The 26,483-nt window shown below is 34.7% G+C and overlaps 4 protein-coding genes across 8 annotated transcripts in view; 2 read left to right on the top strand and 2 right to left on the bottom strand.

The window, feature by feature from the left end:
* The window catches only part of LOC103313949 (uncharacterized), a 32,712-nt gene extending 20,359 nt beyond the window's left edge, over window positions 1–12,353 (bottom strand). Inside the window, exon 1 of one of the 3 annotated variants that reach the window (XM_015982797.2) lies at window positions 12,245–12,353. The gene's annotated coding sequence lies outside the window, so the exon portion shown is untranslated. Of the gene's footprint in view, window positions 1–4,300; window positions 4,707–8,573; window positions 8,778–12,244 lie in introns of those variants that run through there. The other 2 variants (XM_008198563.3, XM_015982796.2) reach the window with 2 other exon arrangements.
* On the top strand, window positions 12,351–17,235 carry LOC662558 (sodium-dependent nutrient amino acid transporter 1). The gene is made up of 9 exons (XM_008198564.3): window positions 12,351–12,484; window positions 12,537–13,306; window positions 15,374–15,477; window positions 15,528–15,717; window positions 15,769–15,945; window positions 16,040–16,139; window positions 16,192–16,368; window positions 16,415–16,512; window positions 16,954–17,235. Exons 2-9 carry the CDS (start codon window positions 12,539–12,541, stop codon window positions 17,104–17,106), a joined length of 1,767 nt encoding a protein of 588 aa, XP_008196786.2. The 5' UTR covers window positions 12,351–12,484; window positions 12,537–12,538; the 3' UTR covers window positions 17,107–17,235.
* A 292-nt stretch (window positions 17,236–17,527) lies between these two features.
* LOC662588 (sodium-dependent nutrient amino acid transporter 1) lies at window positions 17,528–21,944 on the top strand. Its single transcript, XM_008198565.3, has 9 exons — window positions 17,528–17,666; window positions 17,862–17,939; window positions 19,648–19,915; window positions 19,970–20,213; window positions 20,260–20,530; window positions 20,577–21,047; window positions 21,103–21,379; window positions 21,428–21,522; window positions 21,573–21,944. The coding sequence occupies exons 1-9, from the start codon at window positions 17,649–17,651 to the stop codon at window positions 21,729–21,731; spliced, it is 1,881 nt and encodes a 626-aa protein (XP_008196787.2). The 5' UTR covers window positions 17,528–17,648; the 3' UTR covers window positions 21,732–21,944.
* Window positions 21,945–23,431: 1,487 nt separating this feature from the next.
* On the bottom strand, window positions 23,432–26,454 carry dx (deltex). 3 transcript variants are annotated; one of them, XM_008198568.3, is made up of 7 exons: window positions 26,245–26,454; window positions 25,555–25,812; window positions 25,354–25,505; window positions 24,664–25,033; window positions 24,375–24,611; window positions 23,984–24,323; window positions 23,432–23,911 (listed from the first exon to the last, which is right to left on the bottom strand). In XM_008198568.3, the coding sequence occupies exons 2-7, from the start codon at window positions 25,751–25,753 to the stop codon at window positions 23,584–23,586; spliced, it is 1,626 nt and encodes a 541-aa protein (XP_008196790.1). In that variant the 5' UTR covers window positions 25,754–25,812; window positions 26,245–26,454; the 3' UTR covers window positions 23,432–23,583. The 3 variants fall into 3 exon arrangements, with proteins under 3 accessions (XP_008196790.1, XP_008196788.1, XP_008196789.1); XM_008198566.3 differs by having other exon boundaries at window positions 25,555–25,808; XM_008198567.3 differs by having other exon boundaries at window positions 25,555–25,799.
* Between the last annotated feature and the right edge of the window lie 29 nt (window positions 26,455–26,483).

The raw sequence follows: 26,483 nt of genomic DNA, 5'->3' as shown, positions 1-26,483 counted from the left end.
TTTTTTGAAATGCAACACCCTGTATTTTATTGCATTATTGCATGGCACTTTTTATAAACTTTTTGGCGATATAGGGTTTGTGGGGTCTAATTTGTACATTTTTTTTTTTCAGAAAAAAAAACATCAATATTTTTATTTCGCAGAAATCTTACAAATTTTACCAATTAAACCCCGCAAACCTTATATCGATAGAAAGCTCATAAAAAATGCCATTCAACGATGCAATAAAATACAGGGTGTTGCATTTGAAAAAATCGAGTTATTGCCCTTTGTAGTTTGTCATTTTTAGAAAATCGTAGTAGGCGATGGAATGTCGATTCCGACTTTGCTTTCATTGAAAAAGATGCGGTAAAGCTAAAGGAGTGATTGGAAAAAAGTGGGTTAAGTTATTTTAAATAGTTCTGAAGATATACATTTTTTGTAGGTCTTTGCACGACGCTATTTTTACAAATAAATTGACATATTAAGTCAAAAACTATAACACATAACTCTAGAAAACCAAGTGTTTTATATATATATGGTCAATGTAACAGAAATTTGGGGTTTCCATTTAAAAAAACAGAACTTAGTTGAGTATTTTATTTTGGATCACTCTGTATATAAATTAAAATATCTTTATAATGTGCCATATTGTAAGACCCATTATTTAAACAAAATTCACATCTAGAGATTTTTTCTCAGCCTTCCAATCTTTCATTCTCATAGGATCTTAGTATTTCAATTACACGGTTTTTAAGTTTCTCAATATTTTAGCTTTTTGGTTTTTTAATTCTTCTATAATTTATATATATAATATATATATAATTTTTTCGTGGTTTGACTATTTTATAATTTCAGTTTTACATTTTTTTGATCTTCTTATTTTGCAATTATATAGTTTTTTAATTTATCACTCTTTTAGTCTGTATTTTCATACGGTGGACTGATAAACTAAAAAATTTTTACATAAAAACAGCAAATTTAAAACAATATTTAGATTGAACGATTAATTAACTTCTTTATACGTGTAGCTTTATTGTGCAACAGAGAAATTATTAATTTCTATTTGACTAAATAGACTAAATAAAGCTTTTAACTTCCTAAAAATCCGGTCCCTATATTCCAATTAGGCCGTTTCCTCGATCCGAATTTAAAATCTTAAGCTTTTTACGATTCATTTTCATATAACCGAGCCAGGACGTGCCTTGAGTGCAAATGATTCATTTCCAACTCCTCAAAAACGTTTTTTATGCCATTTTCCGCGTCCATTAATGTAAAAGTGTCACAACTGTCAAACGGGGGGTTTCCCCAGGTGAAGTGGTGAACTCTTGACCTAAGCAGGGCACACTTGCGCTTTTTCGCGCGACTTTAATCGAAAGAGTTGCAAAGTTTCGAGCAGATGTTAAATGTCGGCGGCCGCAGACTGTTGCGAGCTTTTATTGGACGATCCCATCATGAAACTGGGGACTTTATGACGAGTTGTTAAAGCAACATTGTGCTTAAAGTCACTGGTATTAACCGCAGATTTAATCAGCTTACATTTAAGACAATTACATTGCACGAAACCGTGTTGATTTGCTTCGAAATTTTCAATTTTGACAACTATAATGGCGGTTTTATGCCGCCATGTTGTAAAATTATTCCAACCACAATATTGAACGAAACAATAAAAATGGTGACGCGACTGAACGGGGTTTACGACACTGTTGCCAACATGAGATCAATTGTACAAAATGTATTGCGTCTAAGGTAAAAAGTGTAATTGAAACAATCTCAAATGACACTTAATAATTGTGGGATTGCGAAGAGTCCTTCATGAAGTAAGCTAATGAACAGGCTGTCATAAAGACAGTTGTTGGTACAGCTCCTAACATTAATAATAATAACGTTACTATAATCAGCATTGTTGCCAACACGAAGCTGTTATTTGAGCTAAAATCAATGCTGCAATTCCACCTCGTTATTTTTCTAGGAAGACTAGATTTTTATCGTTTAAAATAATTGGCAAGCCTGTTGACGTAATTTGCATTTGTTTTTAACTAAAATATTTAATGAGAAACTCGAGAGAAAATGCAAATAAAATAAAATAAATGAAGACATCGATGTAGAAAATTGCAGATAATGAGGAAATCAGACAAAAACATTTTTACAAACAATTTTTTTTAGTTGTAAATTGTTTAGGCATTTTTGTATGAAATACACAGGGTGACCCAGGTCTATAATATTGTTATGCTGTTTTTATTATGCGATAGATTGACTTAAAATCCACAAACTAAAAATATTTTTATCATGCACAGGGTGTTGTGAACAGGGTGGTGAACCAAAGTTATATTTTTTTAAATGCAACAGCCTATATATTTTTGCATAGTTGAAATCTACGCAAAAAAATAATGTAACTTTAGATAACTATTATGGGCCTATCTTTTTTTGTTTTGGAATTATTCAACTTTTCGTTATGAAAAAACCAATTTTTGAAAAATTACTGCAAAGTCGCCTATGAATATTTTTTTGGTAAATTTGCAACATAAAAATTCAGAATACCTTGTAGTTTTAGCAAATAGACGACTTTTAGTTAAAGCACCCAGATAATATAAAGAGTGTGCTAATACGCAAAAAGTTGAATAACTCATTTTTTTCAAATGAAATCCCCTGTATTTTTTTCTTGTAACCATAGCGTTTTTGATAAGCTTTCTGACGGTATGGGGTTTGCATAGCAAATTTAAAATATTTTTTGAGATAATTCAAAAAAATGATTTTGTTGCAAAAAAATTTGTCATCCCAGAATCTGATAAGTCAAATGGTAATTTATTTTTTAAATGTACTAATGTGACTAATTACATTAGTTATCTAATTATTACTTAAACTCATCAAGAATTAATAATAAATTAAATAAAAAAAGAAAAAAAATTGAACACTATAAGAAATACTTCAAATTTTCTATACAAACCGCATATCATTAGAAAGCTTATGAAAAATGTTACAGATACGTGTAAAGAAATACATGGTGTTCCATTTGGAAAAATCAACTTTTTGCGTTTTGGCTCACCCTGTACATTATCTGTATGTTTCAAGTAAAAGTCAACTATTGCGAAAAACTACAAGATATTTTAAGTTTAACTGTCGCAAGTTTTTCGGAAAATATTCATAGGTGACTTCGCAGTAATTTTTCAAAAATTGGTCTTTTTTATAACAAAAAGTTGATTCCGAAACGAAAAGAGATAGACCCATAATAGTTCATATAAAAATACATTATTTTTTTACGTAGAATTCAATTATGCAAAAATATATAGGGTGTACCATTTAAAAAAATGTAACTTTGGTTTACCATCCTATATAGAACACCCTGTGTACAATAAAAATATTTTTAGTTTGTGGACTTTAAGTCGATCTATCGGATAGTAAAAACGGCATAACAATATTTCAAATAAAAAAGTTATAGACCGATTATGCACCCCTGGGTCACCCTGTATTAGAAAAACCTCAAAAGAAGGTTGCATTTAAAAATATCATTGTAATAAGTCTATAAAACTGAAACATAATTTAAACATAGTTGGCTTCCAAGTAGTTTATTTAATAAAATTTTTAAATTCAACCGCCGATTTTTCGGAATCTTTTTTATCAAGCATGATTGATTACAAAATTTATAAATAAAAAAACAGGTTGAAAATTGCTTCTAAAGTTTATAACTGAAATTTTGGGATCTTTAACAAAAAAATATTAACCCGACAATCATTTTTCAAGGCATTATTTTTTTTCTCAAAATATGTCGTCCCTCATTTTTCTCGGTCGAAAAGGGCATACAAAAAAATAAATTAATATGTTCCATTAAAAAGCGAAATTGATTTCCCAAAGACTATTAGTTACGAGTCCTTGAACTGAGTGAATTTTCTCAAGTTTCAGCACAAAAACCGCCGCAGACATCGCAACAAAAAATTCCCTCGATTACTTTTTTGCGTCCGCTTTGAATAAATCATTTGTTGAATCGTTGGCAAGCCTGTCGTCCGATAAACGTCAATCGTGCCAACTTTATTAACGGTCATAAAAATATTATTATTGCCACTTTTAGTGTCAAACATAAATTCCTCCCAAAAGTCGTTAATAATCATCGGGCAATAAATCCGCTCAAAATGCACACACACGAGACAACAACAGGCCGATTAATCATAAAAGCATCGACAGAGATTGATTTGGAGGCAGCGAACCGATTTAATGGATTTTTAAACAAGAGATTACAAGTAGTGCAAAAATGAAGACAATCGACAGTTGGGGTTTTGCTGATACAGTAGTTGGCAATTGTGTTGCGACACAATGGGGGTTTTACCTTGTTGATAACGGAGCAGACGCCATTTTGTTCCTGCTCCTGGAGTTAATTGTAATTCGTGTGATGCGACACGTGTTATGAGAAATGTCAGAGGCGCATAAAATCAGTTGAAAAATTCGAACCGGTCGTAAATTCCCGAGATGAAATTTTAGGGCGCAATATTAATAATTTAATTAAACCGCGGAAAATTTAATACACCCTTGGACTGCTGGAATTGTGTTGTTCGGGTCGAGTTATTTGCGCTCGAAACGACAAATTCCGGTGATTGATGACACGGAAATCGCAACCGGATTATCAAAGCAACGTCCGAGTCACTTCCTCTCAATATTAACGACTTTAAGTCGCCGGTTGTGATGATAGAGACTTGATATGTACCGATTATCGATCGGTTACCTGTCGGAGGTGCCGACTGGAGGTGACTGAAACGGGCACATCCAATGAGAACCAACAATTGCACAAACAACGCCGTTAATTACAGCCACCGCAAAAGGGCTTCGCCCCCTCATCATTTTTTCCGTTAAGTTGCATTGTTTCAGCTTAAATTCCGACGCTTTGTAATATTTCATGTTTGCACTAGTGCTTAGAAATAATTGATTGCTTCTTGCGCGCATTCCAGCTTTTGTGCTTCTTCTTTGAAATCTCGGCTATTGTTTGTTGATTTCGCTTTTTCGTGACGGTTGGCAATATGAAATGCCTGTCACATGCAAACTGACAACTTATCTACCAAAATGCGAGATGCATTTACAATTCTACCAACTTATTATATCAATCATTTTTTCCAACACGAAAGAAATTACAACCTCTGATATTTATCAGAGTTTCGTGACCTCCATACTGGGAGATAACATTCCAGGGCGGAAGCGTGGAGCGGGGTTGGTAGCACTGGCGCGTCATTAATTTCACAGTTGTACCAACCGCCAAATTTGCCCCAGTGTTTATAGACCCAGAAATTGTTTCTTATTTAAATCAATCGACAAGAGATGAAAGTAATCATGTTTGGTTGTTTGCAGAACGTGTTCATGCACCAAAAAAAAACGCAAAAAATTGTTTACACTTTCAAAGAAAACTATTATTCATAGTACTTAGTAGCTTCTACCCCAGCTTCCCTTAATTTAATATTTGGTCAAAGTATCCAAAAATCCTGAAATAAAGTTGGCAACATTGAATTATAATATGTTGAAATTGTTATATTTTTGTCTCGATATGACTGAATCAATGCCAACTTAATTTCACACGAGTAAATTCTGTCTGAAGCCTCTTCAGAAAATGGCAACATTTTAGCCAAATTTTGTTTTTTTTTTTCTGGTTTTTTGTTTTGATCTCTTCTGATTCCTCCAAGATTTCGTTTGATTTGCTTTTATTTTTTCTCTAATTCTCCTGTTTTTCTATGATTTTCTCTGACATTCCAAGCACTTCTACTTTTGAAATTAATTTTGGTTTTTTTGCTTTACAATCAAAGAATTATACCCAATATAAAGATAAAGCATTCCTTTCAGAAGGTTATTCAGTATAATATGCTACTATTCAAAAACTAGGGGAAATATTCAAAGAAATAATGTACCTACACCTAAAAATTATTTTCAAAAATATTTTGAAAAAAAAATTATTAAGGCCCAAAAAATGACTGTCGGTTCACTATTTTTTTTTAGTTAAAGTCCCTTTACTAAGCTTTGTTTTCAGCAAAAATCAGGCGGAAAATTCGTCTGAAAATGATTCATCTATAAACGAACCAATGCTAAAATATTTGAGAAAATAAAAAAATCATTAAAGCTCGAAAAAAATTGGCACTTGGCCATCAAAGGCCCTTTTGGTATATTCTGCTTTCAGTAAAAATCCATAAAATCTATAAAATTTTACGCATAAGCAAATTGTTTAAAAATGAGCCAATGCCAAAATATTAAAAAAAAAAAACGAAAAAAAAACAAAAAAATTATTATGACCTAAGAAGTGATTCGCCTAAAAACGTGCCACAAATTTTAACAGAGCCAAAAAATTTATTAAGTACGGCTTTAGGAAGTTTTTTACAGCCAAAAGTCTGTAATAAAACTAATAAACTTTGTTTTCTTCTAAAAATGAAGAAAACTTTACCGGTGATTCGTTAAAAAACGTGTCATTTTCAAAATATTTTGAGAAAACCAAAACAAATTATTTAAGCCCTAAGAAGGAATTGTTGGATCATCATTTTTACAGTTCATAAAAAAATGTTTAAACATTTTTTTTTACCCAGTGTCGGTTACGTCTATTTTACAGTCGTAGTAAAAAATAAGAATTAATCTCGGTATTAACCAATCTTTAATGAACGACTTGATTTGCTATTGATTTCAAAACCGAAGGTTTTTAATAATAATATACCGGGTGTATCAAAAATACGTGTGTTAATTTTACCACATTCTAAAACTCAACAAGTTCAACAATATTTTATATACAGTGTGTTAGGAAATGGTTTAGCAAAATTTAAAGGGGAATAGAGAATGACGAGACAAATCGATTAAGCACAACTTATGTAAATCAAAAATGCATAGTTTTCCCAAAAAATCGTTCTGAAATTTTGAGAACCACTGAACAAGAATTATAAAAATTATCGTAAATTTTAATATTATTGATAAAACACCAAAGGTAAATTAACTTCTTGATCCACTACGTTATTTTCCTATTTCAATTTGTGATTCAATTTTACAAAAAAAAAACAAAAAATTTTTTTGTCAGGCCCGAAATTCGAACCTCCCATACAAATGAACACGTTAGCCACAATTTTGAAAAATTCTCAAATCGCCCATGCGCCACAATTTCCACTTAAAATTATTAAAAAAAATAACTGCAAATAAACTACTATAAGCCACACAGTGGCTCTCAACAGGTGGGGTAATAAGAATTTCTAAAGAAAGCACGGACTTTTTGGAAAAATAATACAAGGGTTTTTAACTCGTTTGAGACTATTGCTAACACCCTGTATAACAATTTCGCAAAACTCTTATTTATTAAATAAATTTTTTGCTCTCTTTTTTTGTGTAAACGAGCCGGTGTTTAACAATTCAATTTATTCATAGCAATAATTTTTATTGTTGTTTTAAAAAGTTCAAATTGTTCGTTTCAATGTGTTATCTTTTCCAAAATTTAAGTAAATTGTTGAAACTATTATTGAAAAATTATAAATAAAAAATGTTTTATTTGTTGAGCTCTGTTACCTGTTAATATTAACACACGTATTTCTGATACACCCTGTAGAGTTGTTTATCTTATTAGCTACAAAGGTGACACGTTTAGTCATAATGCCCGTTATTTTGTAAGATTTTTATTTAAAAAAAACTTGAATTTGTTACATTTTGTGTGGATATTTCCACTGGACCGAACAGAGTTTAGATCTGCGTGAACTAAAATAGCCTCATTTGTTTTCACTGAGATGTTACATTAAGCTTCTTTTCTATTTGTTCACTCAATAATAAAAAATTTGGCACCGAAACCCTGTAGTACTTTTTATTCGACACACTTGGCAGCCCTGAATTTTATTTCAAAAACACTCTAAATTTTATTACTATGGATGGACGTTCTTACTTTGATTTTTTACGATCACGTTCTGCAAATATCATTAACATTTTTCCGGTAAATATTTATTTTTCCTTTCGGCTGCCGAGTGGAGCATTTTTGCACCATCATTGCTTTGAGGAAAATAATGGATGGAAGTAATTTTCATATTTTCCGGATAAATAAAAGATCAAGTCGTTTGCCTGGCAACAGGGCCAGGTGTACCAACTCAGATTTGGACTCGGAAACAAGCTGTCATCCCGAAACAATGTAAAAATAAAGTCTCGTACATAATATTTCTATCTATCAGTGTACCAGCCGGAAATATGAGATAGTGTGTGAGTGCATATAGCATGAGGTAAATATTCCATGAAGCTTAAAACGTATCCGACAATTGCAATATTTCAAAAAGCACTCTCGCACCTTTCGCAAAATGTCCCCAAAAACCCACATTTCCAATTATTTGTTCGACGATTTTAATATCCGAGTCTGAGCATCCGTTATAAAAGAAATACTAAAGTGAAACGCGCGACCGGATCGACGGATATAACTCATGGAATAAATGTTGCATGAAACATAAAACGCTCGAAAAAAAATAAAACCCGGTCGTAGGCCAAGTAACATTTAAACAAGCTGTCAAAGCTTGAACGGTAAACTGTGTTCCGGTAAATCCGGGCAGCGAAATGAGCGATTCCGGGAACAACCAGTTGCGCTCCGGGTCCAGGTCGGTTTTTTCAAACATCCAACTTACATCGAGTCAAAGAGCGGCTTGGCAGCGCGGCATCGAGACCATGCGTGGGTTTCACGAGCGTCGTCTCAAAGCCCGGAATCACCGAAGCACCGGAGAGCACTGGCCTACTCAGCGCTGGTCCGGGCGTTGTACTCGCGCATGATCTACCTACTTCCTCCCGGAGCGACCGGAGTCACCTCTCAACATCCACCAGGAGACCATACATGAGTGCATTCTCGTGTAACAGCGGTCACTGCGAGCTTCCTTCCGGGTGGAACCAAATCAAACACTCGTCGCTATTTTGACGAGATCGCTGATCCGGGCGGCCCGGAAACTTTGTTTGTGGGTGCGTTAACCACACTTCAATTAACTGTATCATCGCTAATTGGTGTCGGGAAGACGGCCGGCTTTGAAAAAATCAATAGCAGCTTTATGTTTTTTAATCTTAGAATAAGTTCAGTCAAAATGGGAAATAAAGTTAAGAGTGGTCGCCCCTTATCCGCCTCGATTTATAGTCGAAACATAACTTTAAAAAAGTTTCGGAAGTTTTATTAAGATAAATCGTTGCCTACAGCCAGTAATAAATCTACTGATGTGGGTTTACACTCAAAAGTGCAAAATGCAACTGCTTGCAAGTCTATTCAATCTATTGTTATTACAAGTAGTTTATAATGCTGGGTTATGTAATAGTGTAATTATGATTAAGCTTGAAAAAGATATAATGACGTGAAAAAACGGAAAATTGGAGGTCACAAGTACGCGACAAGGAAAAATTTTATATTTGTTAGAACTGCACATTTTGTTCTGGTAATAGTGTAATAAATCAAGTAATTGTTTTTAAATTTAAAATTTTGCGCTCAATTTTTGCGTATTGTTATAGAAGTAGGTATTTCTAACTTAAATACTGTAAAACCTCTCAACAACGGACACCGATGGGGAATCTTTAACTGTCCGTTGTGAAGAGGTGTCCGCTAATGGGAGATGGGCAATTTCAATATAATTTTTTTTCTTAAATAAACAAATGAGTGTGACTGTGACATAGAAATGTGGCAAATTGACCACAGAGATAAACAGAATTTTTAATAAAAAATCGCCAATTTTAAACACACTCACAGATATTTAATTCTGGATCTTCGGTATACAATTTTTTGCCTCTTTCGTTAATTTTGTTTTTTACATCACCAATCTTTCGGTCTGTCCGTTGAAAGGAGTAAATTTATACAACGTTACGCTAATTGGAAATTTTTTTATCCGCGTTCGCCATAGAGAAAGAATTTTTTTTACATTATTTTTCAATGCATTTGTTGCGTTCCTACAAAAATGTCCGTTGTGAAGAGGTGTCCGTTATGCGGAGGAGTCCATTAAGAAAGGTTTAACTGTAAATCAGGGTCCATCAAATATTCGCTACTTCTGGCTGTATCTGATTGTTACGCACATAATTTTTTTTTTGGAAATTTTTTAATCAAAATAACATAAATTAAAAAAAAACTTCAAAGTTATGGACATGCATGAAGAGCAGTGTCAATGTAAAAGTCATTATTATAACAAAATTATTAAGTGAAATAATTTTCACAAAACATCTTTTCCCAAGAACGACGAATTTGCTGAATAAAATTCTATGACCATTTCGAGAATATTTGTTTAAATACTTTCTGAAAGTTGTGAGTTAATGAGTTACCATTTTATTTTTATTTCGTTAAACATATAAACAGGTTTTTTCTCGAAAAAAATATAAAAACAAATTAGTACTATGTCTGGTTATGAAATCTACAAGTGCAGTTAGGGATAATAAGTATACAAGGTAAGTTATCTAAAATATATATAAAATTATTAATTCTTAATTCTTTCTAAAATAAGCGATGTTTAATTGTACATTTTTGCAAAAAATACGTCAATGAAATGTCGCTAATTCAAAAACAAATAATTATCTCAATAAAAATTAAAAACTCAAATAAACATAATTTTGGAGCAAGCAACAATCGTCTTTTTGCTTAAACAACATCTAAGCATCGATTGTTTTAGAGTGACTTTACAGAAATGAAAAATTTTGATTAAAAAGTAATTTAATATGTAATTTATAAATTATTATTTTTTGTTTAACGTTGTCAGAGGCCATCGACTGAGGCTATTAGCCTATTATAAATTATTCATTCATTAAATTATTACATATTTATAATGTTAATTTTAATATTTCTAATTAATAATTATTTATTATGTATAAGTAAGAAATTGTACAAAACAAAAATACTTCACATGCAAAGAGAAAAAAGAAAGCATTTATCTGCGATTTCGCAGATTTTTTAATGGTATTGTTAGCTTTGGTGATACACAGGGTGTCTTAATTTTAACAGGTAACAACAAATAAAACAGTTTTTTTAAACTATTTGCGTTGTGATGGAAACAGACAATTTAAACAATTTAAAACTACAATTATTATTATTGCTGTGAATACAAAGTAATTATTAAACACTGACCGGCTCGTTTGCACAAAAAAAACGGAGGAAAACAGTAAAAATTATAAATAAAAATTTCGCAAAATGTTATATAGAAAAGTTGTTGTATTTTATGAGTTTTATTCCGTGTGACCGTGTTAAAATTAACACACGTATTTCTGATACACTCTGTGTGTGTATTACTAAACAAAATTGTAAAAAACTATTTTTTACAAAACAAATCAAATAAAACAGATTCTCACTGAGTGTATCATTCTAAATATTGTAAAAAAATATTAAATTTTGAAATGTATTTTTTTTAATATAAATAAAGAGATTTCTCCACAAACCTCAAAGATGTGTTATCATTTTATTGCCATAATCACCTCTCTATAAATTGTTCACATTTATAGTGCTTCAAATAAACAGCTAAAAATAACAGAACTAACTCTTTATTTCAAAGGGGCCTAAAATTTAGAAAAATTAGACAACCACATGCCAAAATTTTGCGCCAGAATTCGAATTTTTCGAAAATAAATATTTTGCAACTAATTTTACACAGGTAGATTTAAGTTGCCAAACTGCATATGTATTTTTATACACCCGTACGGCAAAAAAAACTTTCTGGTATGCAGTGGCTCAAAAATTTTAAAAATTTTAGCTGTTATCAAAAAAATGAACGAACTCTTGCGTCATTTCATAAAAATCTCCGAGAAAATGGCTCAAGATAAACAGAAAAAAATCGGATTGGGTTATTGTTAAGTTATTTTAGTTGATCCTGTAAATCAAATGTCTCGGACCATCTCTTGTTTAATGATAAAGGACATTCAACTGAGTTAAAAGTTCCACAAAAAATTGTTTACACCTTATTTTTTCACCTGAGATCATATTTTTCGTACCTATTTAGTTAGCAAAACATTAAACACACCTAAACAAATTTTGTTAACAAACTAGCAAATTTAACGTTAAATTAAATCTGAATGAAACAAAAGAACAGTTGCTAAGGAAAAAAATTAGTTGTTTGCAAAAGAATCCAAACTTATTTTTGCCCAACACCCTGTAGAAAAAACATTTTTTTCATATTTTTAATCACGATTGCTCGTAAAGTATGCATAAATAAATGATCCTTATCATTATTGCACTGCTTATCTAAACCTAGTAAAGTGAGCGGATTAAACAATTCATTAATAAACAAAATACCAATTTCTCAATCATGAAACTAAATTAGCGAGAAAACAAAATTCCACTTCACATACTTACACCTTGAACAATATTTTAATATTTTTCCAGCAATGTTGGTAACTTTTGGAAAATTCGCAGTGGCTATCACTAAGTACATATCATTCACGTTTATGGTCCCTTATTAATTTTACAACAAAAGAAATGTTTATCCACTAACTTGATACCTGGTAGTGGTTAAACCGACTCCGGGTGTTCCACAAGGCCCAGTTTCAGGGCCCGTGCTATTTCAATAAATCAGCCAACTGCGACCAGTTGAAGGTAAACCAAAACTGAACCAATTGTGGTCGTTATTTATCGTCTCATTAACCAGAAATGGACGAAACGACGAAAAACAGGGGCAAATGGGGCAACAGCATCGAGTTCCTAATGTCCTGCATTGCCATGAACGTGGGCTTGGGCAACATTTGGCGTTTCCCCTTCGTGGCGTACGAAAACGGCGGTGGCGCCTTCCTCATCCCCTACATCTCCGTCCTAATCCTCCTCGGCCGCCCCATGTACTACCTGGAAATGTGCCTCGGCCAGTTCAGCAGCCGAGGCAACGTCGAAATGTTCGAGTCCATAGCCCAGGTGTTGAAAGGGGTCGGTTTTGGGCAACTAATCGGGACGTTTTCCGTGGCCACCTACTACTGCTCCCTGATGGCCTTGACCCTGTACTACTTGATCCATTCGTTCCGGCCCGACCTGCCCTGGTCGCAGTGCGACCCCAACTGGGGTCGGGACACGTGGCTGGGCAACAATACGTGCATTCCGAGCAAGAGCACGGAAGTGGGGGTCGAGAATTCGGTCAGCTCGGCTGAAGCCTGGTTCAGGATCGAGGTGTTGAGGGAAGCCACGGATTTGTCGCATGGGATAGGGTACCCCAATTGGGAGTTGACGCTCTGTTTGCTGTGCTCGTGGATTATCACGTTTTGTATTTGCGCCAAAGGGGTGCAAAGCTCGGGAAAAGCGGCGTATTTTCTTGCGATTTTTCCATTTATTATACTTTTCGCGCTTTTGATTCGGTCGGTTACGCTGGAGGGGGCTGGACAAGGGATTTTGTATTTTGTCAAGCCCAACTGGGAAAAGTTACTAAGTGCACAGGTAAGCGAACCTTAAAGCTACTTCCATAATTATTGTTATACAAAGTGACTTGAGAAAAGTACTGTATCTCAAAAACTAATAATCACAGGACAATAATGATTCAAAGTCTGTAATTAAATTTACTATTCTTCTCTCTGCGCATGTGAATTTTTTTCATAATTTTTCTACAAGTCTATATAAAACATAAAAATGAAAATAGTATATTAAAGTATAAATGGATATTAAGGTCTTTAGAACACGACGACGTAGTCGGAGTGCTCGAAATAGACCAATATTTTAAAGACCAGTTATCCACGAATACATTACATAATTTTATGTAATGTAATGTCGTGAGATCAATATACCTTTTGTTGTCATGGAATTGATTGTTATTATAATAAAATATTATATTATAATATATTATATAAAATATATTATATATTTTATTAAATTATAATGATAACCGCTGTTGCGTGCTTTAAATATGCAAAATAGATAACCAATAGAAAAATTATTTTTTATCTCTTTATTATTACGCATGATTATTATAAATCTAATACTTCTAAATCGAATTTTATAATAACAAAAATTATGTATCACATAAATTTCTTTATAATCGACTTTTTATTATAAACCGTTAACTTTACTTAAAACTATAAATATGAATTTAATGACTGCGATAATAATTTATAACAAAACATTAAAAATTATTTAAAAAAATCTAACAAGTTGCATTTGCAGTTTTTTCCTTTTTATATATTTTTTATTTTAAAGCTATAACAAACAAAAATGTGCTATAATTGCTTCTGACGATATTGTGACTAATTCCCGCCGAATCGTCTTTTATCTATGTGTAATATATCTACTAATATATCTTAATGACACCTTTCTTCAGGTTTATCCATATTGCGGTAAGATTTTCGGAAAAAATCAAAATGAGAGTTAAAAAAATATGTGATCTTTATAAGAAAAAATTCTCAAATGATTTCATTAACTGAAATTGTTTTTACATGTCTACGTACAGATACGATTCAGATAAATTATAGAAAGCTCTGTTAAATTTTAATTCTTTGTTAAAAGTTAACAACGCGAATGGACCAAACAAATTGCTTTAATTTGTTCATGTGATCAATTAATCACGCATTTAATTGCGGAATAAATGGATGACACTTCTTTAATATATAATATATAATATATAATATATAATATATAATATATAATATATAATATATAATATATAATATATAATATATAATACATAATATATAATATATAGTCGCGGATACGCCTTTGAGAGGGGATAGTAGTGGCCTTATTAACTGCTAAAAAATAATACAAAAAAATCATTGATTTTTATTTAAGATGTAGCAGCTCGTAAAAGTTGCAAAAGATGCATACTTTAATGTGGAATTGTAGAAAAATCAGACCTGCTAACATTGTCTTTAATGATTTATTTTACTGTTTACTTAATTGATTATGTAATTTTTCAAAAAGAATTGCAGGTAAACATTTCCTTTGCTTTTTAAAATGAATTAAAATCACCAGTTTAAAAGTGCATCAACATTTGGCAACCTTTAGTAATAATGCTTTTGGTTAATATTTTTCTAAATGTATCAAAATAGGTGTACTTGTACGGTGTTGCCATTTTTTGTTTTTTATTTCAGCGAAATAAAGGGTTTTATAATTTTTTTATAGAAAATGGGGTTCTGTATAGCTCTATCTAGCTGCTCTTAAGAGTTATATATTTATTATATAATATATAATGTATAATATATAATATATAATATATAATATATAATATATAATATATAATATATAATATATAATATATAATATATAATATATAATATATAATATAATATAAAATATATAATATATAATATATAAAAAATTAAAAAAATCATAAAGGAAGTTATACACAATATCAAAAACTGGAAGCACAGAAAAAAATAGTATACTCATTTAGTAGCAAATGCTGATTTTTGTGTCATTAATTTTTGAGATTTAGCAAAAAGTTCTGTATTTTGAGCAAAAAACTCACTTATTTAAAAAACTTCCTTTAAATAGAAGCCGAAAATAACATTTCAGGTATGGTATGCAGCCGTCACTCAATGTTTCTTTTCCTTGAACATCGGTTTCGGTTCGGTTACAATGTACGCATCTTATAACAGCTTCGATCACAATGTTTACAGGTACCTACGTTCGTAACAATTTAGGGATTTCACTCATTTGGGGTTTTTAGAGACGCAATGGTGGTCACAACTCTTGACACTTTCACTTCATTTCTATCCGGTTTGATAATTTTCGGGATTTTAGGAAATTTAGCTTACAAGATGAACGTAGAAGTGTCAGATGTTGTAAAATCTGGTGGAACAGGTTTAGCTTTTATCTCATACCCTGAAGCTATAGCTCATTTTGATATTGTACCATGGGTAAGTGGCACCAACCCCATGAAAAAAAAATCCCCAAAATTTGAATTCCAGTTATTTGCTATTTTGTTTTTCTTCATGTTGTTTGTACTGGGCGTTGGAAGTTTAATAGCGTTAAAAGGGTGCGCTTTTACGGTGATTTTGGACGCTTTTCCCCATTTGAAAACATGGCATGTGTCATTTGGAACGGCTTTGGTTGGCTTTCTGGTCGGTTTAGTCTACATCACCCCGGTGAGTCAGTTTTAGGAAAAGATAACGCTTAAATAAAGTAGGCTGTGATGTTTCATTTATTCGAAAACAAGCGGGAAATGTAACTTTTTTGCAGGGTGGCCAATTTATTTTCACAATGGTGGATTTTTTCGGCGGTACTTTCATTTTCTACGTCCTGACCATAATCGAAGTCCTTTCGGTGATGTGGTGGTACGGTAATGTCCCCAAATCGTGTATTAATCCATTACCAACCGTGTAAAATTAAAGGATTGGAAAATATCTGCCTCGACATTGAGTTTATGTCAAAAAGACGTCCAGGGCCGTACTGGCGAATTTGCTGGGCCGTCATAATCCCAATCGTCCTTATCACCGTTTTCGTGTATTTTATCGCAACGTTAGAAGAGTTAAAATACGAGGACCAGTCATACCCAGGCTACATCATTGGTAATCTGGGGGATTTTTGAGTTTTTTAGTGACTTTGTGTTTGCAGTGTGGGGGTGGGCCTTGTTTGGCGTGGGTGTGATGCAGCCTTTGATTTGGTGGGGGATTGAAATCGGGAAGAATTACAAAAGGGAAGGCGTTTCCAAGGTTTGTTTATGCATTTGTTGAAACTAGTTCACTAGTGTCGGTGTCACAGACTAATCTCTCCGTAAATAAACGTCACCTCAAGCACAGTCGCTTAAAATTTATGATTCTCTCGTATTTCCTCACGAGACGATTAAATTTGCATACATGTCGAGATGCATCCATTTATTTATTATTAACCGCAAATCGGGTGATTCCCACTGTGTCGGGGTAATCCCCGCAATGACAGTTGGCAACACTGGTGTCCGTGTTGATCGCTTACATAATAATAAAACGGTCGAAGGCCAACACAGTCCGTTCAATTTAATTAAAAATTTTATTACCCATTTTTAACTCCAGTGGCGTACAATAAATCATATAATTATCACGAAAACATGCCTAATCATTGTCTTGCAAAGATTAGGGGCTTGATAACGCTCTTATTAATTCTTAATTGCACTGTAGGCAATACTGCGGACGTTCAAGCATGAAAATTGGGGCCCCAAAGAAGAGGAGTTTTACAACAACTGGGTGGAATTCAAGCGGGAAAGGCGGCAAAAAACGGCCACGGGCCGGCACTGGTTCAAGCACAAATTATGCGTGCTTGTAGGAAAGTAGGCTAGGGATTGAAAATGAATGTCAAATGAAGCAGAGAAAAGTAATTTGTGACGCCTGTGTGGTTATTAGAATGAAAGCATTGTTATTGTTTGTTTGTTTTTTTTTTAAATAAAGTGGTCAAGAATCCAGTCTTTTTGGACGACTTTTGAGGCCGTTCCTGTCAATTAATTACACGAACTTGATTTCAATATCTTAGCCTCAAACCTGACATTTTATTCCGGAAATGAGGGGAGCGCAAATTTCTTTCATAACTGTCAACAAGGCCACTTGAAGGTTTTTGGGTTCACTAAACTGAAATTGCACAGCAAAGGTCCCAAAGTGGGTCTTTGCGGAAATCGTCGCGGCCTTGAATGTAGGGATAAGTTCCCAAATCCCCGAGATTATTAAAAGTGACGCACAAGCAAGGTTTATTGAAGGAGTTTACAATGAAATTGGAAATGCGGCCCCACCACTTGGTGTATCTTAATTTGCCATGGTGTAAAATATACCTGTGGTTGCAAATTCAGTTGTTACTGATGTGTGTCAGATAAAACACCTACAGAATGAGTGATAACAATAAGGTAGGACCTGACCACTGACCGGAAATACTCTTTTTTTTTCGGGGAAAAAATCAATTTCTCCCGACTTTTCTAATTACGAATTGTTTGCAAAAGCAATTCGCAATCCTCTCAAAATTTCGAAAGTGCATCTAATGAATTTGACACGCTCTTAATAAATTTGCGCAATGTATCTACAGAGTGTTAACGAATTTGCAGAAAATGGGTTTGGACAATCCGGCTTTCGAGTCCGGTAATGAGGTCTTTACGAAGACCAATGGAACGGTTGAAGACCCGGTAAGTACCAGTTTTAATCCCTGCTTGCGAAAGAATTTTTTCAATGAGGCGAGACGTTGAACAATGACGTTTTATTACTTGGATTATTCAATTATAAATAATTCCGCGATAAGATTAAGCCGTCTGTGTTTTACAACACGTGCTAAATTGCAAAATCATATTTGAAAAATATTTTTTCGAGTTTTATAGCCACAGGAATTTTTCTGATCGCGTCCGGTAGATAGTGCAATTTTTATTGGTAATCCTGTCTACGGATACCTAAGTTAGGATATGAAACGACGTACAAATAAAACGTTCTTGGCAAAGTGGCCAGACAGTGCAGTTGTTCCATTACCGTCTAATAAGTTTTCAGAGCAAAGAATTTGAAAAAAAAACACAGTAAACAAAAAAATACAGGCAGACAATAGTAAGAGATAAACATAATGCAAAAATTTTATCGTAAACTATATTCTTAAAAGTTTCAAACTTTTACGAATTTTCACTCAGCTCCAAATTTTTCAAAACGCTGCGAATACGGTTACAGATACAAGAAAAATGTTAAGAAGAAAGTTGTAGAGAATTAAATTTCCTACAAAAAAGTCCGCAAGACTATGTCCCTGTCTTCAAGTATTTAGGCCCCAAAGTCGTTCAAAGACACTCAAGCGACGGATTTGCTTCATTTTTCCAGTGGTCAAGTATTGAAAAGTTAATTTATACCTAAACCATTGAAGATAGAAAAATGATGTCACAAACTTTTTTGTTGAAAATTTAATTCTCTACAACTTTGTCTCTTACACTTTTTTTGTATCTTCAACCGTATTCGCAGCGTTCGCAAAAATATAAGGTGGCACGCAAATAAGTCTTTGCACATCGTCACATATTTATCAAAACGCTGGGAATACGGTTGAAGATACAAAAAAAGTGTAAGGAACAAAGTTGTAGAGAATTAAATTTCCTATAAAAAAGTTGCAACAACATGTTTCTACCTTCTACAGTTTAGGTATAAATTAACTTTCTGCAACTTGACCATTCGTAAAATGAAACAAATTCGTTATTTCAGAGTCTTTGAACGTCTTTGGGGCCTAAACCATTTACGATAGAGATATGGTCTTGAGGGACTTTTTTACAGCAAATTTAATTCTCTACAAATTTTTCCCTAACACTTTTCTTGTATCTTTAACCGTATTCGTGGCATTTTGAAAAATAAGGGACGAAGGGCAAATTTTAAATCTTAAATAAATTTTTTCTCATGTTTCTCATAAAAATTTTAGTTGTCAGTGTTTCTCAGTCTGTTAAGACTGCAAAGCTCAACATTTTTGCTTTTTTTCCAAATAATTAGTGAATTGGTTGGATTTAAATTAATTTAAAAAGATTTGGCACCAAGATGACGTAACGCTCGAGGCGTCTTTATTTATACTCTGCCGTACTATTTTTTGTCCTGCAATTTTGTATCTCGTTTCGTCTCCTAACTTATAGTCCTCCGTATTCCTGTTGTCAAAGTGTTGCCATATTGGTATGAACTACTGGTTATTTAATAATTATTTGGTTGGCAACGTAAAGTGAAGTCATAAATTCCCATATTCCTGTCTAACTATAATTTTTATGTTCAGTGGCGTTCTTCTGTATCATCGTCTTTAGTTTTTATTTTTTTTGGTACAACTGAGCTTTGCGCGATTTCGTCCTGCAAATAGCGTTATTTAGGGATTTCCCCCATTTTGTGCTATTTTAGGAAAACAAGGGCGACGAGCGCGAAAGGGCGCAATGGGGCAACGGGCTCGAGTTCCTCATGTCTTGTGTGGCAATGTCAGTGGGTTTGGGCAACATTTGGCGATTTCCCTTCACAGCGTACGAAAATGGCGGAGGCGCTTTCCTCATCCCTTACATAATAATCCTCACATTAATCGGACGCCCTTTATACTACATGGAAATGTCCCTCGGACAGTTTTCCAACCGTGGCAACATCAGATTTTTCAAATCGCTAAGTCCCTACCTTAAAGGTTGGCAACCCCTCTGAACTTTTTTAGTGCCCAGTCTAGCCAATTAATTTCCAGGAGTCGGGTATGCACAAGTGATCGGAGCTGGTTTTGTGGCAACTTATTACTGTTGCCTTATGGCAATAACGTTATTTTATTTGGTCAATTCATTCACCGGGGATTTACCCTGGAGTACGTGTAAAGAGGAATGGTTGGCAGACCTGGACAAGGAGCACAAACAATGCGTCGATGCTATTGCCACCACTAGTAACAATACGAAAGCGAATTATACTGCAGTGAGCTCGTCCGAAGTGTATTTCACGTAAGTGCGACCAAATGTGTAAAATCAAAATCACCAGACACTTTAGAAAAGAAGTTTTGAAAGAAATCACGGACATTAGCGACGGTATTGGCACGCCTGAGTGGCGTTTAACCCTCTGTTTGCTCGCCTCCTGGATTATCACATTCCTCGTATCAGTCAAAGGGGTCCAGAGCTCGGGGAAAGCCTCATATTTCCTCGCCCTCTTCCCTTACGTCATTATGATAACTCTATTAATTCGAGCCGCCACGCTAGAGGGCGCCGCTGACGGAATGTACTATTTTATCAAAACTGATTGGGCGAAACTCGCCGAAGCTGACGTAATTAATTAATTACAATTAATTAACCCTAATTAGCAAATTCCAGGTGTGGTACGCCGCAGTCACTCAGTGTTTTTTCTCACTGAATGTTGGTTTCGGCTCAATTATCATGTTCGCATCTTATAATAATTTCGAACATAATATAAACAGGGATGCGCTCATTGTTACCACCCTTGACACGTTCACGTCCCTGCTGTCGGGAGCCACAATTTTCGGTTTTTTAGGCAACCTGGCACACAATATGGGGGTAACCCCCGATTTGGTTATAAAGTCGGGGGGCACAGGCCTTGCGTTTATTTCCTACCCTGACGCTATTGCCAAAATGGAGGCCGTGCCGTGGCTTTTCGCCATACTTTTCTTTTTCATGTTGTTTGTTTTGGGGGTTGGTAGTCTTGTGGCACTCCATGGGACTGTAAATACAGTGGTGCAGGACCTTTTCCCCAAACTGAAAAGTTGGCAAGTGTCGGCATACACGGCCAGTGGTGGTTTTCTGATTGGTTTAATGTACGTCACTCCGGTGGGTATTGTTTTTCTAGGGGATTTCCGTTTGTGATTGACTAATTAATTGACAGGGTGGCCAATTTATGTTGAATCTGGTGGATCACTACGCTGGGACTTTTCTCATTTTTGTGTTTGCGGTGCTGGAAGTGGCCGCAGTGGCGTGGGTTTACGGACTTGAGAACTTCTGTCTGGACTTGGAGTTTATGTCGAAGAAAAAAGTCAGTGTTTACTGGAGAATGACATGGGGGCTGATAACCCCAGCGCTTTTGTTCATAATTTTTGTTTACTTTTGCGTGCGAAACGAAAGATTATCGTACGCTTCGTATCCTTACCCGGATGGAGTGTTAGGTTGGTAGGACTGTTTCAAGTTCGGGGAATTACCGAAATTTTTTGCAGCGTTCGGTTGGGCTATTTTGGGCGTTTCGGTGGCTCAATTCATCATGTGGATAGTTTACTACATTTACAAGAACCGTGATTATGGATTCCCTGAAGTAAGTTTGGCGATTTTTCGTGTTGTGTTGGCTAAGTTGTTATTTTTCAGATGGTAAATAAGACCTTCGGGCATGAAAACTGGGGTCCCGTTGGTCAGACCCGCCGCGAAAATTGGAAAAAATTCAAAGAGGACGCTTTACAAAAGCGCCGAAATCAAAATAAGTCCTTCTCCCGGAAATATTTGGATGCTCTCATCGGTCGCCAATAACGTTTTTATTAAAGTTCCTCACAAATAAATTTCGTATTTTGTGACAGAGTTTGATGTTCTCAAACGCGAGTTATTGTACTGTGATATTACGCAATATACATTTTTATTTTATCAGATAATGACTACATTACACGCTAGTCGTAAAATGTTATAGCTTTTTACAAGCTATATGATGTATTTAATTGATAAGAATAAAACTAAACCAGGCAAAAACGCGGTTTTTTTCCCTAATACCTTGAGCTATTGTTCCTCATTATTTAAAAATGAATAAGCGACTAACAATTTAATAAGAAGCAAACAACGGGTAATTTAGTGAAAGTTGAGTGGGAATTCCCCAAAAAACTGTGCTTTTTATTGCCCTAGTTAGAATCGGAAATCCCCTACGGAAAGGACCAATCAAACGCCTTCTTGTTACGTAAATGTCAAAACAATTTGTCAGTTATTACTTCACTCGAAAGTTTTGCACAAAGTGGTTGCATCATCAGTATTCATCAAAGGAAAGCTGTAATTAGAATACGGCATTTTTGTCAACATACGATTTAAATTCGATTAGTGTTATTCTGAGCGCTCAAGGTGTAATTAACTAATTAAACCATTTTTTTAAATTAAATTTGTTACATTTTATTTACAAAATACATTTCTTAATCACTGTGTTTTTTGTTATTCTGAATATTATCAAAAGAATGATTAATTATTAACATTCTTACATGCTTACAGCAGTTTCATTTCCTTTTCGTCCATTTCCTAGTCGAATTCTGGTGGAATTCACTAGTGTAAGTCGTTCTTTGAACAATTTTGCCTGTCTAGAGAGCAACTTACACCAGTAGAATTTTAGAAATTTACACTAGGGAGTGGACGCTAAGAAACTGAACGGCTTTTATATATAATATGAAATTAAATCACCGAGAAACATTTAACCGCATAAATCTTAAACCTTATTCATTTGGAATTTAATAGTTAAACAAAATATCATTGTTAAATTAAAAAAAAATGCCCTTTGTACTTCTCTTTTTATCTCCTGCAAAAATAGTGTAGATACGAATTTTGAAAAATGTCCTTATATAAAATTTTGTTTTTGTACTCATAGCATTTAAATAGCTATTTCTTTCTCGCACTGCGGTGTTTTTTTAATTTGAATATTAAATTATTATTACTTTTTAATTTTTTTTGAGATTCGCTACAAAAAATATTGTACTTGACTTATTTAAAAAGCAATTTCCCACAGTCGCACTTCATGCAGCACTCGCTACGCTCGTGCAGCAAACATAGCGCACTTTCCAAAGTTTATTACCACTACAACTATTACAAATTGACAGCAAAACACGTTAGCATTTCCATAAATTATACGTTCTCAAAAAATTAACAATGTAACAATGCATCCGAAGAAACTTTTTGTTCACACGTTTGCAGCATTTAGTTACCTAAACAGATTATTTTGTTAATGATAATAATTTATCCATATTCTTACACAATACCCTTTAATTTTAATTAGTTTGTCATTTGCTATTGTCAACGGAAGTGACCTATTGATGTGAGCATACGTACGAAAAACATGAGGAATTTTATAAAAAAAAATTAATTTGAAATATATTTTTATAAAAAATGGTGCTTCGCATTTAATTAGAGCTAAATTTAAACTTACGAAAAAAAAACAATAATTTATTAGGGTGAGTTGGGGGATCAAGGTAAAATGAAACCACTTCTTCACTATAATAGTATTACTTTATTTATAAAATATATTTTTCAATAGAGGACACATTGTATCAAATACTGTACATTTTTTGTAAATATTTCGAAATATTGCATAAGCGTATATTAACAGTACTTCCAACTTAACCTAACTAATCAAACCTCATCTCCCGTCCTCCTCCACAACACCCAACGCCTCCAACTCCCTCAAAACCCTCGTCAAGTACCCCGAATCGGGGTAACTATGCGCACTATTACTCGGCCCAATTTCGGTTTTATGCGGTATATTCCACGCGACCACATCCTCGCAACCTGTTGTGTTGGACCTACTGATCGTAAAAATCAACTTCCGCTGCCATGCGATATTCAATAACCGTAAAACTTTCTGTCCTTTGGGACAATCGGGCAGATAGGCCACGCGGGGGAACCCCACAGCGTAGTACTCCTTCCCTGGGTGGGGGTGGTCCGGCCCTTGAATCCCCGACTGAATACTGAACAAAAAATCAAATTGCCCCGCGTTTTTATTAGTTCCCCAAATCGACCACCAGGTGGCGCATACTCACTTATAAACGATTTGAATCGTGCGGTAGTTCTGGAAGCCGGGGAGTCGCTTATCGACGAAGCCCCACTCCATGATGCCGGGGGGCTGATTCCCGTGCTTCTCCCCGTAGACGCAGCCACAAATCGCACAATCAATATGCAAATGTGCCCCATTTTCCTGTTGTTCGGTCAGGGAGTAGTTAAGACAGTCGAGGTGCAACACGTGGTTGCAGGGCAACGCCACCACGACTAACGTGGGGCGCAGGGGCTGCCGGCACGTGGGGCAGGGCTGTCTGGGGGCCCACTCGCACGGTTGGGACACCCGCACGTATTTCGAGATTATTGCACTAGCCGGGTCCAAACCTAGGATTTTTAAATGTGACACGATGCTAGGGGAAAGTGTGACAGTGTTACCAACTATCGAGAGTAGGTCGTGATCGATATTGTCGTCCTCGCTGCTACATTGCAGCAAATCAGTGGTGGAAACTGTAGTTTGGCTTTCACGGCTCTCTTGACTTAAATAGGTCGAAACAGTGTCAAGACTCGGCCTTCGGCCTGATTTTGTACTACTGCTGTCCGCGTCCAAAAGTGATTCTTTATGAGTACGGTTTTCAGAATTCGAGGTGAAATTATTACTACTCGATTTATTGCCTAAAGTGAGTCGTTTAGTAAGAGAAAATTACAGGAACCTGTAATAACTTACTAAATATATTTAAATTATTTAATATTGCTCTAGCTAGGTTGGTAGTACTGGTCTCATTCCCGTTCTTTGGCTTGTGTGATCGTTTTTTATTGGCACTTCGTTTCGTTTCGACGACGTTTAAGGCGGCACTACTACCAATTGTTTTTTGTACTGGTTGTGTGACATTTTTGGCACTTTTTGCAATTTCGCGTCGACCGGTCACAGACGTCATTTCTTCTAACTTAACCTTAACTAACGGATATGGCGCTTGTTTGACACGTCTGACACTTCGAACATGGCCGTTGGTCAGCCATCTTTGTGTCAAGTTACTAAAATTAATCAAATACGGAAAACCTAAGTGAGTTTTACTCATGTCGATGTTTTGGTCCCCCTATAACCACCAAAGGAAAAAAACTGTAATACAAGTGCAAGGCTTAAAGTTCTAGGGCTGGCGTTATGCAACGAGCGTATGCGAGTTGCATACCAAGACACCCGAAAACTTTAAGCGTTTTCGTATGAGTGTTATTCAATTTTTTTTTGTTGAAACATTTTAATTTAAAACACGTTGCTATGAAAAGTGTGCTTTAAAATAGTGAAAACACATTGCTATCGGAAACGTGTTTTAAAAAAGTGTTTATAATCAAGGATTCAGATATTAAGAAGAAGGCTTAAAATGTTACCAACAAAAAAATAAAATAAAAGACACCATACATTAGCCCAAGCCTCCTCGATAAGGCACTGAATGTCCATATCAAAGGGGTGCCAATCGGTGCCATTTTCCGGATCGACACATTCCCACTTGGCCCCTTTTCCGGCCGGAGACGAAGGCGGGTAACACTTGCGACGCACTTTGACAACCTCATCTAACAATTTTATTTTTTTTTTGACTATTTTTTTTATATTTTTTTATACCTGTCTCCTCTTGTACTTGTGTCAAAGTGCGCAAATTGACATAAAAGTTGAACAAGGTCGGGTCGGCGTCAGATAAAAGCACGCGAGTCAGTTGTTTGGCATTTGCTCGCTCTAAATGCTGGGTCACCGCAGGGCTGTAGGGCTTCCAATAGCCGGGTCTAGTCTCATATTCCCATACGACCACAGCGTGGCCCGACATTTTGGCCGAAAATCGGCAAAATCATCTGTTTTGGACGCTTCCAAGTCTGTTAAAACTGGCTTTGAGTGAATTATGAATGATTTAATAAGCACAAAACCGCGTTTTGAATTGAAAAAGCAAATTTAATTTGTAACGTATGCAACCAACAATTCACATCCGTGCCACTTTGCCTCGCATTAATTATGCACCGTTGTGTACATTTGCATTATTAATCCGCATGCGAGTTGTTAATTACACTTTTTAATAACAATGACTCTCTTAATTTCCTCAATTTAAATTAAAACGCACACAATAAAACAATTAAATTATAATTTATCCCACTAACAAGCTGTCATTCTCGTCCGTAATCACAGCCAACTAGTGGAAAATGATTTAATGCCGAAATCTCCTCCAGTTATTAATTAAAAGTCAGAGAAATAATTTTCCGTCTGGATGGAGTAGCATTTCATTCATTTTTACCAAATTTTGGCTTAAAAACTACCGAGACTCACCAATCATTTAATTAACATCATGACCCCAACTTCAATTGTTTTTTAAACACAGGAAACTGCGCCAAAACTACACTCATTTGTTTTCTGTGATTAGATAACGCTGATAACAACATAAACTCAATTCACGAAAAAGCGAATTGGACGGGATTTTATTTTGTAAACAAAAAATGAGCACTTGTGACAACTTGTTAACAAACCATCAACCATTACCATTTGTTACGTCATCAGATTTGTGGGAT

Source organism: Tribolium castaneum, chromosome 6 (assembly GCF_031307605.1).
Source record: "Tribolium castaneum strain GA2 chromosome 6, icTriCast1.1, whole genome shotgun sequence".
In the NCBI taxonomy this organism is placed as follows: domain Eukaryota; kingdom Metazoa; phylum Arthropoda; class Insecta; order Coleoptera; family Tenebrionidae; genus Tribolium; species Tribolium castaneum.
The sequence above is the reverse complement of the archived record's forward strand: the minus strand, read 5'-3'. Positions and strand labels throughout refer to the sequence as shown.